The sequence below is a fragment of the Meleagris gallopavo genome, chromosome 1 (assembly GCF_000146605.3).
Source record: "Meleagris gallopavo isolate NT-WF06-2002-E0010 breed Aviagen turkey brand Nicholas breeding stock chromosome 1, Turkey_5.1, whole genome shotgun sequence".
Classification (NCBI taxonomy): Eukaryota; Metazoa; Chordata; class Aves; order Galliformes; family Phasianidae; genus Meleagris; species Meleagris gallopavo.
In genome coordinates this window covers 48,046,054-48,060,371 of record NC_015011.2, presented here as the reverse complement: position 1 = coordinate 48,060,371, position 14,318 = coordinate 48,046,054, and the positions used below count along the sequence as shown (strand labels likewise).

Here is a 14,318-nt window from a genome sequence, read left to right as displayed (position 1 = left end):
TCTGAGTGAAAGATTTCCTCCTAACATCTAACCTAAATCTCCCCTCTTGTAGTTTAAAGCCCTTCCCTCACATCCTATCACTAACAGACCAGCTAAAAGTCAGTTCCCCTCCTGTTTGTAAGCTCCCTCAAGTACTGGAAGGCCGCAATGAGGTCTCCCTGGAGCCTTTTCTTCTCCAAGCTAAACAAGCCCAACTCCCCCAGCCTATCTTCATAGCAGAGGTGCTCCAGCCCTCCAAGCATCGTCACAGCCCTCCTCTGGACCTGCTCCAACAGTTCTGTGTCCTTCCTGTACTGGGGGTCCCAGGCTTGGACACAGTACTCCAGACAGAGCCTCACAAGAGCAGAGTAGAGGGAGGCAATCCCCTCCCTCTCCCTGTCAGCCACCCCTTTTATAATACAGCTGGATACTGTTGGCAGTGTGACCTATTGCCTTTTTTATTTACTTTTTTCAACGTCTTTCCTCTTGTCTCCTGCAACTGATGTGCCTACCACTTCTTGGTAGCCTCCTGAATTCTCCCGTAATAAAATTAGATTGTTTAAACACAGTTTTGTATATTAAAAAGAGCATGCCTATGTTTCATGTGTTGTTTAGATACTCACTGCTGGGTCTTAGCAGAGTAGAAATATTCTTTTTTCTGTTTTCTTTTTCTCCTATCTACTGTGCCAGCACATTGAAGTTGATAAATCAAAGCTTGGCATGAAAGAGAATAAATGCTAGAGATATGAAGAGACACGTGCTTCCTGCCTACTCTTAACTGGGAGCTGGGATGAGGGATGTTGCTAGCAGCTCAACTAAGACCACGGTTCTTTTCTACGGTGGAGGGGAGGGAAGCTGTCTTTGCATGAAATGATTGCAAGCTGAGGTTGAATAAACAGCTGCTCTTTGGAAGGCGGGAAACATGGAACGGTGCGGCCGCCCTAAGGCACCACCCTCTTTCTCCTTCTAGCGGAAATCGAACTACGCCTCCCGTCTGCCCCGCGGGGGGCGCAGCGGGAACAAACTCTTCGCTGATTGGCTCCTTTTCTTCCAGCTGCGGCCAATTAGATGCGCGGCTGCGGGGGAGGGGGAGGAAATGTGCTCCACGCGCGTGAGACGGGCTGGCGTCCTGGGAGCCATGGAGCAGGAGCAGCAGCAACAGCAGGGGGAGGTGAGCGGCGGTGGGGTCGGGACGGCACCGCCAGAGGCCCTGCTCCGACAGCGGAGCGCTGTGCAAAGCCCCACAGCACAGCCTGGGGGGCCTGGGCCGCCCCGCGGGAGGCGCGCGGCGCGGGCTGTGGCGGCAGTTTAACGGCTGTTTGCGGGAGGTCCGCCTCCCGGTGTGGTGTCCGGTGTGGATTCAGCAGGCCGTAAAGGTGGGGGAGAGATGGGGGCACTGCGGGTGTTCCCGCTCGGTAGCGCGTCTCTGCTTTCAGACCCTTTTGGTTCCGGAGCAGCGATCCGAAGTTATTTGCTTCCTGCGAGCTGAAGGGAGGTGCGAGCGCAGAAGGGGCTGAGATGAGCAGTTTCTTGTGCCTCACCTTGCAGTGCTCGCTGTGTTGATCCTGTCTTCTTGCTGCTCTCTTGTGAATTCCTAACACCTTTTCTCAGGTTGTTTTGCCCTTATTCTTAGCTTGAGGTTTTTCTAGTCAGCTCCTTTCCTTCAGTTCCCGTCCCTCTGCTCTCACGGTAACAGTTCAGGACTGAACCCTGCCTGGATGCCAGGTGTGATCAGGTGCAGAGACATCTGGTTGTAGGAAAGGCTCTTTAATAAAAGCTGACCTGTTGAGACAGCTTCTGAACTGAGGTCAGCTCTGGTTTATGCAGTTTCCAAAGGACATAAACTCAACTCTGAAAAAAGTTGGCCAGCAGATCACAGATTCACAGAATCACCAAGGTTGGAAGAGACTTTCAAGATCATCCAGTCCAACCATCCACCTATCTCCAATAGTACTCATTAAACCATGTCCCTCAACCCAAAATCAAAACATTCCTTGAACACCTCCAGGGTCGGTGACTCCACCACTTCCCTGGGTAGCCCATTCCAGTGCTTGACCACTCTTTCAGAAAATAAAAGTAGTATTTCCTGAAATCTGATGTTTAGTCTGCACTAGTTTTGTGAGTTTTGGTGGTAAGAGCGTGTAGCTTGGTACTCTGTGGGAAGCTCGCTGTGGCTTTGACAATGGTGTCTGCACTGCTGTGCAGTTGCTGAAAGAGACAGTGCCTGGAAGGACATGGGCTCATTCCATCTTTGTCAGCATGCCTGTGAAGTTCCCTGCATTCATCCCACATTCCTCAAACTTTATGTCACTGCAGCTCTGTGGCTGTGCTTTTTGCTCTTGGGAAGCAATGTACAGCATACAAAATTCCTCTAAAGGAACTTGCTGCAGGAGGAGCAAGTCCAAGTGCAGGATGCTGCACTTGGGCCAGGGCAATCCCATGTATTTATACAAATTGGGAGAAGAACCCGTTAAGAGCAGCCCTGCAGAGAAGGACTTCGGGGTCCTGATGGATGAGAATCTGGACGTGAGCCAGCAGTGTGTGCTTGCAGCCCAGAAGGCCAACTGTGTTCTGGGTTGCATTAAAAAAGGAGTGACCAGCAGAGAGAGGGAGGTGATTGTCCCCCTCTACTCAGCTCCTGTGAGGCTCCATCTGCAGTACTGCGTCCAGGCCTGGGGCCCCCAGTACAGGAAGGACGTGGAGCTCTTGGAGCAGGTCCAGAGGAGGGCCATTAAGATGATCAGGGGGCTGGAGCACCTCTTCTATAGGAGAAGTTGGTGGAACTGGGCTTGTTTAGCTTGGAGAAGAGAAGGCTCTGGGGGGACCTTATTGTGGCCTCCCCATATTTGAAAGGAGTGTATAAACAGGAGGAAGAATGACTGTTTATGAAGGTGATTAGAGAAAGGACAAGGGGAAATGGTTTTAAATTGAGATGGGAGGTTTAGGTTAGATATGAGGAGGAAGCTTTTCACTCAGAGGTGGTGATGCACTGGAACAGGTTGCCCAAAGAGGTTGTGGATGCCCCATCCCTGGAGACATTCAAAGCCAGGCTGGATGTGGCTCTGGGCAGCCTGGTCTGGTGGTTAGCAACCCTGCACATAGCAGGGGGTTGAAACTAGATGGTCATTGTGGTCCTTTTCAACCCAGGCCATGCTATGATTCTTTAAACTCCTGAATTTGAGATTGTTGCATGGATTTCTTGCACAGTCCTGTAGGCCTCCCAGCAGTGAAGGCAAGCTTGTGAACATTTGGCATAAGATGTCTGTTTTAAAGCAGTCTGGTTCTTTTGTTAGGTGGTGTCTTCCATTTGCAACAAAACTTCGTCTTTGGAGAGGGCGGAGGAGGAAGGTGAGGAGGAGGAAGAAGAGGAGGAAGAGGATGACTTGGACATCTTTGGAGGCTATGACAGCTTCCGGAGCTACAACAGCAGCATGGGCAGTGACAGCAGCTCCTGTCTGGAAGAATCTAGTGATGATGAGGTGGCAGATCGGGAAGTTGGAGATCTTCCACTCTCCCCTGTGCACCAGCAACCCACAGGCCGGATCACAGAAGACAGTGGCTCTGAGCCAGGTAGTGCCCATTCTCCTGTGTGTGATAGAAGGAATGAGGGCTGGAGGAAGCCAAAGGGTGTGTGATTTCATTCTGAGTATGCTCTGGGAGCAGAACTGGACTGAGACTGCAGGTTCTGGATTACATGGAGGAGCTGCTATGTGCAGTGGGGATTACCTGGGCTTAGATCTGTCACTTGTAAAGCATAGACCCTGCTAACTGTTCATATCTCTGTGCTTTTCCTCTCAGCTGTGTGTGAGATGTGTGGGATTGTGGGAACCAGGGAGGCTTTCTTCTCCAAGACCAAACGTTTCTGCAGTGTCTCCTGCTCCAGAAGTTACTCCTCAAACTCCAAAAAGGCCAGCATCCTGGCCAGACTGCAGGTGAGTCAGAACCCATCCTCCTTTCCTGGGGATGGAGCAGAATGCTCCTGTGTGCAGGAATGGATTTTTGCTGTCTAGGAGGTCTCAGGTTGCTATTACCAGTGGTTTCTTATTTCTGCTTGAAGCCCCCAGTGAAAAGCATACCAGCTGAGAGGTGGTGTTTCCTAGAAGCTGGGGAAGGGCAGAGTTATATTTCATTTGTTGTACCTTCTAGTTCCTGTGAGCACTAATAGTAACCTGAAAATCATCCCTGGAGAGATGTGCATCTCCTGCTGGCCAGTTGCAAGCTTCTCTCCCTTTCTATTCCACTAATGATCCTTCTTTTGTAGGGGAAGCCACCAACGAAAAAAGCTAAAGTCCTGCACAAGGCAGCCTGGTCTGCCAAGATTGGGGCCTTCCTCCATTCGCAGGGCACAGGGCAGCTGGCAGATGGGACGCTGACAGGCCAGGATGGTGAGTATAGGCAAGTCGTGAGGAGGTACATCTGTAGGAGGCGTGACTGTGAGATTAATAGCACCATGCTTCACTCTGGTTTCTCCAGAGATACTGGGGCCCCACAGGTAGCCCCGAAACTCCATTTCTCAAGAGCAAGTGACACCACTTGTGGGATCTAGCTCCCCTTCAGGGAAAATGCACTCAAATACAGAGTCTCTGCTTGCTGGGACAGAGTGCTGTGCCCTTGCGTGGTTACATGTTTTAGTCTGAAGGTAATTGAGTATTGTGTGCCTTTAGATAAACCTCTTTGCCTTACTTTCTTCTCTTGTCTATTTCTAGCACTAGTCCTGGGCTTTGACTGGGGAAAGTACCTGCAGGAACATGGCTTCAAGGCAGCTCCTGTCAGCTGCTTCAAACACGTGAGTTCTTTGCTATGCCTCACAGTGTGCGTGGTACACGTTGCATGCACTGGGCTCTCTGGTGGTGAGTGGAGAGAGAAGTCTGGGGAGAGGGCTTCTTGAGCACTGTTTGTGAGGAAGGGAGCTGAGGTTTCTCACAGCCAAGAGTGGGAGGGAGTCCCATGGGGGGAACCTTTAATTTCAAGGGTGGAAGCAGAGGAGGAGCACTGCCAGTGGTGATGTGTCATTACTGGGCTGGGTTTGACTGGGTTGGATGGCAGACAGTTCTCAGCTGCCTCTGTGATTTTTGTGTGTAAGTACCACATGCAGTGATGTGCAAGGTGGAACAGTAGCTGTTCCTCCAGCAGGTCTGCTTCCTCTGACAGTCTTGCTTGATTGGCTAGCCCTGTGAGCCAAGGAGGTGGAAAAAATGGAAGGATACCAGCAGCTATATTCTCTCTCTGTTAAAATAATTTGTTCTGTGTTTTGTTTTTTAACTTTTTCATCCGTATTAATATTAACAAAATTAGTTTTTTTGAGTATAGATCAGGAAGATAATGGCAATTTTATTTATGATTTGGGATTTTCGTATTACAGAATGGCAGCAATATAGGTCACCCTGAAAAGTAATGCCTCTTAGTTTCATGGAAACTACAACAGATTCAAAGAACACAAGAACACTACTTGATAGAGCAAATTCTCAACTATAAAACACCATTTTTCAACATAGTCACCACCGTTAGCTGAATCGTATAGATGAGCTGATCAAGACACTCTTCGTTTTGTGGTGTGGCAGCAATGCATGGCTATCTGGGACCTGGCTTGTCTTTCACATTGCTGCCTCCTATGCTGAAATGCAGTACTCACAACTCACTGTGCTTACATCCACTGTTTACTCTCTGCAACTGCTCAGCAATCATCAGAGAATGTCAGTGGGTGCAATTTTTTCCACGAATTCCATGAATTCCGTGGAGGAATTCAATGACACACCTTTGCTTCATCCACACTTCCATGTCAGATGTCATTTTGTCAAACCGCCCCTCTGCTGCCTTCTGTCATGCGGCAACAGAATGTAATGGAATGTAGGCAGGAAGATACAACCTCTGCTGCTGTATCAATGTGGGCCAAAGTAATAAAGTAGGAGGCATTACTTTCAGAGCAGCCCTCATAATTTAAGATTGTAGAACAGCCAGCAATGAAATAGTACATTTCTACCTCTTGGGATCCTCTATAAACATCCCAATGAAATGTTTGTCACAGTTTGGTTTCTGCTGGCAGATACAAGAGGGATAAAGCATGCAAACCTTTTGTCTAAGGTGAAAGTGCTCAGACTGCCAATGTTCCTTTCCCATTGTGGCTGCCTCAATTCTTTAGGTGCCACTCTTCGATCAATGGGATGATGTGGTGAAAGGTATGAAAGTGGAAGTGCTGAACAGTGATGCTGTGCTCCCCAGCCGAGTGTACTGGATTGCATCCGTCATCCAGACTGTAGGTATGCCTCCAATGCAAATCCCAACAGCCAGGCACAGCTGACTGCTGGGAGAAACTTGAGTAAGAAGAACATAGCTGATCATGTAAAGCATCAGCTCCTTGCAGCTCAGCAATTCATAGAGTCATAGAATGGCCTGGGTTGAAAAGGACCACAATGATCATCTAGTTTCAACCCCCTGCTATGTGCAGGGTCGCCAACCACCAGACCAGGCTGCCCAGAGCCACATCCAACCTGGCCTTCAATGCCTCCAAGGATGGGGCATCCACAACCTCCTTGGGCAACCTGTTCCAGTGCATCACCACCCTCTGTGTGGAAAAGCTTCCTCCTCATATCTAACCTAAACCTCCCCTGTCTCAGTTTAAAACCATTCTTTCTTCTCCTATCACTACCCATCCTCGTAAACAGCCATTCCCCCTCCTGTTTATATGCTCCCTTCAAGAACTGGAAGGCCACAATGAGGTCTCTACAGATTCTTCTCTTCTCCAAGCTAAACAAGTCCAGTTCCCTCAACCTTTCTTCATAGAAAGAAATTGCTGAGGGATTTTGGAACAGGAAATACCATGGTATAGAAGAGGGAGGAAAACAGCATCTGATTCCTTTTCTGATTGCTGGGATCTTTGCAAGGACTGTTCCACCTCTATAATGGTTGGAGAAGCTCTGATAACCTGTGTGGAGCTCTGAATTCCTTGTTGTAGGGAATAAACCTGTAATACCCAAGACAGAGAAGAGAAATTCTGTCCCTAATGCCTTTCTCCGGTTGTTTTCTCTGTCCTGACAGGATACAGGGCCCTTCTGCGATATGAGGGCTTTGAGAATGATGATGGCCATGACTTCTGGTGCAATTTAGGCACAGTGGATATTCATCCCATTGGCTGGTGTGCCATCAACAGCAAAATCCTGGTGCCACCACAAAGTGAGTGTGGGACAAGGGAGACCAGAACACTGGCTTGGCTGCCTTAGCTTATGCATGGTACAGAGGGATGGACACTCCTACCCACAGCTCTACTTGTGCTCTGCTGTGACATTTGGGGTTGTTCACCCTGCATCTGCCTGTGGCTGAGCCAGGGGGCTGCTGGATGCCAAGCTGCTGTGTCTTATCTGTGGACAGAGCGTAAAGAATGTAGTCATTCTTCCTTCTGACCTTCACAGAAACTAGGTTTAGCTTTTGGGGGTTCATCTTGGATCCTGTTTCTGAGCAACACACTGTCTCTGGTTTCTTGCTCAGCTTGCAGTTAGGAGAAGGATGATACTTTAGCAGGATTCTGGCAAGTGGATTTGTTTGGCGTGACTTACATGTTTCCTGTAATACCACTTCCACATCTAGATGGGTGGAGCTGGATGTCAGCTTGGCGCAGTCCCTTCTGTGGTGGTGATCCCTCGCAGCCCCTCGCAGCCCGTAGTGAGGGTGAGCTGCAGAGTAGAGTCTGCCTGAGAGCAGAGAGAGTGTTGGAGTGTGAAAACTTCTAGTACAGATGAACTCTCCTCACTGAAGAGGAAAGGTGTAGTACAGTCCTTTGGTCATAAAGATATGCTTTTTCCCTTATGCGTGTCTAGCTATCCATGCCAAGTACACTGACTGGAGAAGCTACCTCATGAAAAAATTGGTGGGAGCCAGAACCATCCCAGTGGATTTCCACATCAAGGTGAGAGCTTGATGAAGGTGGTGTTTCCTTTATTGCTTCTCAGGAAGCTGAGATGTTTTTTTTGCTGCTTGTTCCTGGAACACAGCTGAGAGCTCATGCTATGGAAGGTGCTGGAGGCAGGCAGATGTTGTCTGTGTGTTTCTCCTCCCAGCATTCCACTCCCACCTGATGAGCAGAAATGGGGAGCACCTTCCCTTCAAGGATCTGCATTCAGTTTAGGCTGATTGAAGTGTCAGAGTCTGTTTAGAGTGCTCTTAGTAGTTCTATAGCACTCTGAGATCTCCAGTGCCAAAATGTCAGGTGCTCTGTAAGTACCTTTGGGTGTTTGCAGATGAGTACAGATATGCTGTTATCAACAAACTGCAGGTCTCCAAAGAGTCAATCAGGAGGCAGCCAGTGACTCACTGGGTCTGTCTGTAGCTGTAGCTGTAACTCCAGAGTTGGAGGTAGAGTTGGCAGGTGGTTTATCATGTTGCTCAACCTTTGATCACAGTAAAATAGTGAAAACAAGGACCTGACCTCTTGAAGTCTACTGAAAATCCAGTTATTCTTTGGGAAGCTGTACCTCTCTGACTGTTCCCAACCTTGAAACCTTTGTGGCCTCTTTTATGGCTGAAAAAGGCATGCAACTCCCCATTCAGTTCCTGCTGAGCAGAGAAGTGATATTTTTCTCACCTTCCATAATATTCACACAACGTGCTGGCTAAGCATGGCTCCTGGTCTGGGGTACCTGTTGTGAAGCCACAGGACTAAGGGAGATTTAAGGTGTTTGTGCCCAGCCGTGCTGTCATGTTGTGGGGCTGGCAGCTCCTTGTGCCTCTAATGAATTCAGCCCCATGCAACACTTCCCAGAGATGTCTCCCAGTCAGTTTTGGGCAGTGAGAGGAGCTGTGTGTGTGAAGGGGAAAGCTGTTTCTTTGAAGTCTTTGGGGAAGGAAGGCACTGTGTGCGATCAGCTCACCTCTTCTTCTTGTTGCCAGATGGCAGAGAGCATGAAGTACCCGTTCCGGCAGGGCATGCGGGTGGAGGTGGTGGATAAGAACCACGTGTCCCAGACACGCATGGCAGTGGTGGACACTGTCATCGGGGGTCGACTGAGACTCCTCTATGAAGATGGTGACAGCGATGATGACTTCTGGTGCCACATGTGGAGTCCCCTCATCCATCCTGTGGGCTGGTCACGGAGAGTGGGCCACAGCATGAAGAAGATAGGTAGGGATCAGGCTCCCACATGCATCTTTTGGTTTGCTACGTGCTGCCCGGCTCTACTGCTAACACCAGTCCTGTTGTGGTGGAAGATCAGGCATTTGTTTTTGTATGAGCTCTGTATCACTGCCTGTTATAGGAAGATGCGGAGGGATTGACCTGTTCTTATTCATCTGATCTGGATCTTGTTTAGCTTTTGAGTTCTCACCAGATAACTGATAGCCAGCATATTTTCTTGTTGCGTTTGCTGCAGGTTTCTCACTTCTTTTGTGGTTGTTTTTTTTTCTTTCCCCTTTTCCTTACAGAAGAAAAGCGCAATGACATGGCAAACCACCCCACCTTCCGGAAGATTTACTGCGATGCTGTTCCCTATCTTTTTAAGAAGGTAGGACAGGTCTCACTTTCTGCCATGGCTACAACACAGGGAGCAGTGATACCACTTCCTTGAGTATATGGTGCTTTGTGGGCAGTTAAGGGTGATTCATCTGTTCCCCTTACAGCTATAGGACAGTGAAGTATTTGGGGCGTCAAGGCAGGGGAAAGTCAGAATAATAAGGCAGGAAAACTAAAAGATGGCATCAGATTAAGGAGCTCAACTGAGTAGTGAGCAGATGCTTAGAGTTCAGAGTAGGAGTAAGCAGCTAGACTACACTGGTGGGGCCTGAGATCAGAAGGAGACTGCTGCAGAGCAATAGCCAGATGCTTGGTCTGGCCTGAGTCTTGGCAGAAACTTGCTGGCATAAGGGCAGTATTGTGCTGTCTGCCTCTTTATATTGTATTTTAGTTCTTTATTTCCCCTCCCTTCTTGGGCTAATCCAGTTTGCACCTGGGGCAGTTGGTATCAGGATGGGGCTGTCCCACACCTCTGACAGTACATGGTGTTCTGGACTCTCCTGTAGGTTCGTGCCGTATATGCTGAAGGTGGATGGTTTGAGGAAGGCATGAAACTGGAGGCCATTGACCCTCTGAATCTGGGCAACATCTGTGTGGCCACTGTTTGCAAGGTAAGTTTTGGGTGGGAAGAGATCTTCTGACTTTATCTGAGACATTCCAGCCTTTCCTCAGGTCTTTTCAAATGGATAGGACTGGGTAGAATTTTGCCTGGGAGAGAGGAGAGCTGTAAAGTGGAGCTATCCAGAGAAAGATAGGCAGCTGGTAAATGGAGGGTGTGAATTGGGGCATTAGCTCAGAGGTCTGACAGGCTGATGAGATCAGTAGCTGGCCATTCACACCTACGTGGACAGCAGAAAGATGAGCACGTGTGATCTGTGAGCTAACTGTCCAGGGTGTGTGACTGGCAACAACCTTCACGCTTTGGCATGCAGTAGGGAAGATCCTGTCTCCAGTAAGGAGAGCCATCTGTAGTGCTGCCTCGAGGAAAGAGAACTGATGAAGGGTAGTGGCATATATCTTTTAATGGGCAGCATTCATAGGTTTGGGAAGCTGAGGATAAATGCATCTCTGACCATCTCTCCTGATGAAGTGATAGTGGGCTTTCCTCCTGGGCTGATATTGGAAAGTAAATTGCTCCTCCAGGTTTCCTCAGGGGGGTGCTCTGCATCTCCCAAAGCAGGTTTTACTTGGGCTTTCCCTGCTCCCTCAAGAACCTAACTGCTGTCATAGAACCCCAAGCAGAAGGCTGTGATACTTGGGGTCTGGCAGGGGAAATCTGAAAAAGTTTTGACTGGAAAACATTCCCTTTAGCCAGCTCTTCAGAATGCTGAGAGGCTGGGGGCAGTTGTGCTTACAACATTTTTGTCAGTACTAATTAGCTGCAATGGACATTATGAAATGAGTCTCACTACTTTAAGTAGCTGCCTACAGCTGGATTGGGTGTAGGTTCAGCCCAGTAACAAACTCACAGTGTATCTGGTGTAGGGGCCCTCTGGGCTGCCAGTAGGATCCTGGAGCATGTAGCATTGCATTTTACTGTCTAGTGGCAACGGTGATTCAGCTGTGGGTGCTGTTAGATCCTTTGAAAGGAGAGACTTTAGAGCACTTTTGCCTTTCACTCCCATCTTAGGTGCTCCTGGATGGATATCTCATGATCAGCATTGATGGAGCCACATCTGATGATGGCTCTGACTGGTTCTGCTATCATGCTTCCTCACATGCCATCTTCCCTGTCAACTTCTGTCAGAAGAACAACATTGATCTGACCCCTCCAAAAGGTGAGATTTGGGTTCTGGCCTGTGGCACAAACCTGCATGCAGAATCTGCTGGACCGGGCTTTTTTGAGAAGTGGCAGATTGAGATGAATCAAAATCTCAGAGTTCCAACCTTCCTGGTTTTTGAGATAGAGCTGACTGGAGGAAAAGCTCTCACTCAGTACCGAGTCTTGGTGAAATGAAGCAACATCTCCAGAGGGCATTAATGTTAGCTTATCACCTGAAGGATCATGGGGACAGGTGTACAGTTCCAGGTGAATAATCAGAGGTGTAAAGGATAACAACGCTGGGAAGTGATAACTAGAGCTATTGCTCTGTGACTCGGACCACTAGAAATGGCAGGAGTCACCTCTTCTTGCACAAATAAATAATCGAGTCTGATATGCCATTCCTCTAAGAGTGGATTTTACTGCCTCACCTGGCCATGCCCAAAAAGGCCTACTCTGAATTTGTGTTGCAGCATTTTGTGTAGTGCTATTCTGTCTTCTTCTGATGTTGCTGTTGTGGGATAAAGATTTAGTGGTTTGCTTTCGATGTGCAATCAAACTACTTCTTGATTCTTTCTTCTCACCTATTTCCGTGGTCTGATATATGACTGACATGAGTATTCAGTGTTGCATCTTTTCTCTCTGCCCACTGGAGGGAGGTGCTGGACTGCCATGGAATCTGTACTCTAAGTGTATGTCCAAATCAGGCTTTATATGCTTTGGAGGTAGCTACTGTGCTTCCTTCTTGCCTTTTCTCTCAGCTGATCTGTCCAGTGGTTGTGTTGTTTCTCTGACCTCCTCTTCCTCCTTCAGGGCAAGATGCAAAGACTTTCAACTGGGAAAGTTACCTGGAAATGACAAAATCAAGATCTGTTCCGGCACGGCTCTTCAACACAGTGAGTGCTGCCCAGGAGAAGAGATGTGTTTGTAGTCAGCAAGAAAGACCACAAGGGTTCTGGCCGTTATAGAGTGGTTGAGGCTAGAAGGGTCTTCTGCGTCCATCTGGTCCAACCTGCTTGAGCAGGGACACCTAGAGCAGGGTGCCTAGGCCCACATCCAGATGGCTTCTGAAGGTCTCCAGGGAGGGAGGGAGATCCTACAGTCAGCAATTTCTGCCTGTGTTCAGGCTTGAGAGTGGGCTTTTTCTTTCTGCTTGCTGTAGGCAAGCCTGTAGCTGTTGTAGGGGACTGCTGTCCAGATATGGCTTTGGTCTGGATGCAATTGCCTTGGGTTTTCCTTTATCTTCTTAATGCACTCAGGACTGCCCAAACCACGGCTTCAAGGCAGGCATGAAGGTGGAAGCAGTGGACCTGATGGAACCCCGGCTCATATGTGTGGCCACGGTGAAGCGTGTAGTGCACCGTCTGCTCAGCATCCATTTTGATGGCTGGGACAACGAGTATGACCAGTGGGTGGACTGTGAGTCTCCAGACATCTATCCTGTGGGGTGGTGCGAGCTGACAGGTTACCAGCTTCAGCCGCCTGTTGTTCCAGGTGAGTGAAGACTTGACTCTGGTTTCTAATGCTGGAGGCAAAGGTGTCCTCCCTCCTTCTCTGTGAGCGGCTCCTCGTTTTGGCCCATTTGACAGCTTGGGCTGTGCTGGCTCCCACAAGTCCTTCTCTGCAGCTGCACAAGCTTGCAGCTGGCAGAGGAAGGAGCCTGTGGTGAGGAGAAAACAACCTGAGGTTTGAGGTTGGCTCAGGTTCCCCTTGGCATCCCCACCTGCACACCAACAGAGAACTGCTCTGCTGACGTTGGGTAGAGTTCAGGTGGTCCTGTCCCTGCACAGCTCCCTCTTACTAAGCACACTACAGCCTTAGCCAGGTAGCAGGGGCACCTCAGGCACTGCTCCCTTAACTCATAATTTCTCTGACTCTGTGAAAGGTAAGAGTTTCCCTCTCAAGAGTTTGTTCCTTTCCTTGTCACAGGGAGGCCATTGCCTCACCTCTGCAGATTATTTCCTTTTGCATCCAAGCTACAGATCTCATTTTTTCTGCCTGTTCCTGCCCAACGTGCACTAGGCCTCTCTCCCCTGTGCTGCCCCAGCCTGTCACCCTGTGCCCTCACGTGGAAGCACAGACAACAGCTGTGCTAGGGCCTTGCTTTCCCCTCAGCCGGTTGTCTCGGGAAGAGGGCGCTGACTCGGGGGGACGGGTATATCTTGTTTCTCGCTTATATCACTTCATCCCAGTTACCTACTGGTTGTGGGACTTGGCTTTCGTTTCCCTCTCGTCTCTATGGCAGAGCTCACAACTCCAGTGAAGGCCAAGGAGGTGCCCAAGAAGAGGAAGAAACCCTATGGAAAGAAGAGTGAGTGATGTTTGATTAGTGCCCTCCCGCTCGCTCGCAGGCTGGGCCCAGTTAGAGGAACCCTGTCTATGATCTGTCAGAGCAGGAGAGAGAGGCCTCGTCTTGCTGTGTTTGCTCTCAGTCAGCTCTGGGTGTGACAACTCAGCTTCATCTTTCTTACTCGCCCCCATTACCCAAGAGCAGAGCGCTGTGTGTGTGTGGGAAGGCTCTGTCTCACAGTTCTTTTGTGTTGGCTGAGGTACAAATGGCGCTTGTTTCCAGGCGTGAGGTGTGCTGCTTTCCCACCGTGTCTGTGGTAAGAGGGAGTTTCTTGGCCACAGTTGGAGGGCAGCCAGAAAGCAGCCCTGGCTGCTTTGCGCTGAAGGAAAGAAAGCCTTAAGATGGCTGAAGAGGCCAGTAGTGGGGCTGGACCGTGTCACTGTTCTACCTTGTCCTTGTTGCTGTCATTGTTGCAGTAGATATGGCGAGTCATGCATAGGTGTTCCTTCCTGGGGGGTGGAGAGGAATGGACATCTAAAGAGTATAAAGACACTGAACCTAAATAAAAACGTCAGCTAAAAATGAAAATATCAATGCTACGCTGTCCATGCCACCATGCCCATTTCTTAGGGCTAGACTCAGACAGGTAAGCAAAGCTTTAATGGACTCCAACAGGACCACCTCCTGGGAATTTAAGCACATGCTGAAGTCCCTTATCTCTAATGAAGGACAACACAGAGGAGCATATGTTGAAATGATGAATGTAGAATTCTTCTTCAGTAGCTCTT

The 14,318-nt window shown here is 49.1% G+C and overlaps 1 protein-coding gene across 2 annotated transcripts in view; it reads left to right on the top strand.

Annotated features, from left to right (window-relative positions):
• Positions 1-1,043: 1,043 nt before the first annotated feature.
• Positions 1,044-14,318, top strand: part of L3MBTL2 (L3MBTL histone methyl-lysine binding protein 2) — a 14,648-nt gene continuing 1,373 nt past the window's right edge. Inside the window, exons 1-15 of one of the 2 annotated variants that reach the window (XM_003202309.3) lie at positions 1,044-1,150; positions 3,273-3,549; positions 3,778-3,911; positions 4,241-4,364; positions 4,686-4,765; positions 6,119-6,236; positions 7,015-7,149; positions 7,791-7,879; positions 8,860-9,091; positions 9,391-9,470; positions 9,985-10,089; positions 11,109-11,256; positions 12,054-12,136; positions 12,500-12,734; positions 13,486-13,551. In XM_003202309.3, coding sequence (XP_003202357.2) covers positions 1,076-1,150; positions 3,273-3,549; positions 3,778-3,911; positions 4,241-4,364; positions 4,686-4,765; positions 6,119-6,236; positions 7,015-7,149; positions 7,791-7,879; positions 8,860-9,091; positions 9,391-9,470; positions 9,985-10,089; positions 11,109-11,256; positions 12,054-12,136; positions 12,500-12,734; positions 13,486-13,551 — 1,981 coding nt within the window. In that variant the 5' untranslated portion in view covers positions 1,044-1,075. The remainder of the gene's footprint in view (positions 1,151-3,272; positions 3,550-3,777; positions 3,912-4,240; positions 4,365-4,685; positions 4,766-6,118; positions 6,237-7,014; positions 7,150-7,790; positions 7,880-8,859; positions 9,092-9,390; positions 9,471-9,984; positions 10,090-11,108; positions 11,257-12,053; positions 12,137-12,499; positions 12,735-13,485; positions 13,552-14,318) is intronic. The other variant, XM_010710577.2, reaches the window with a different exon arrangement.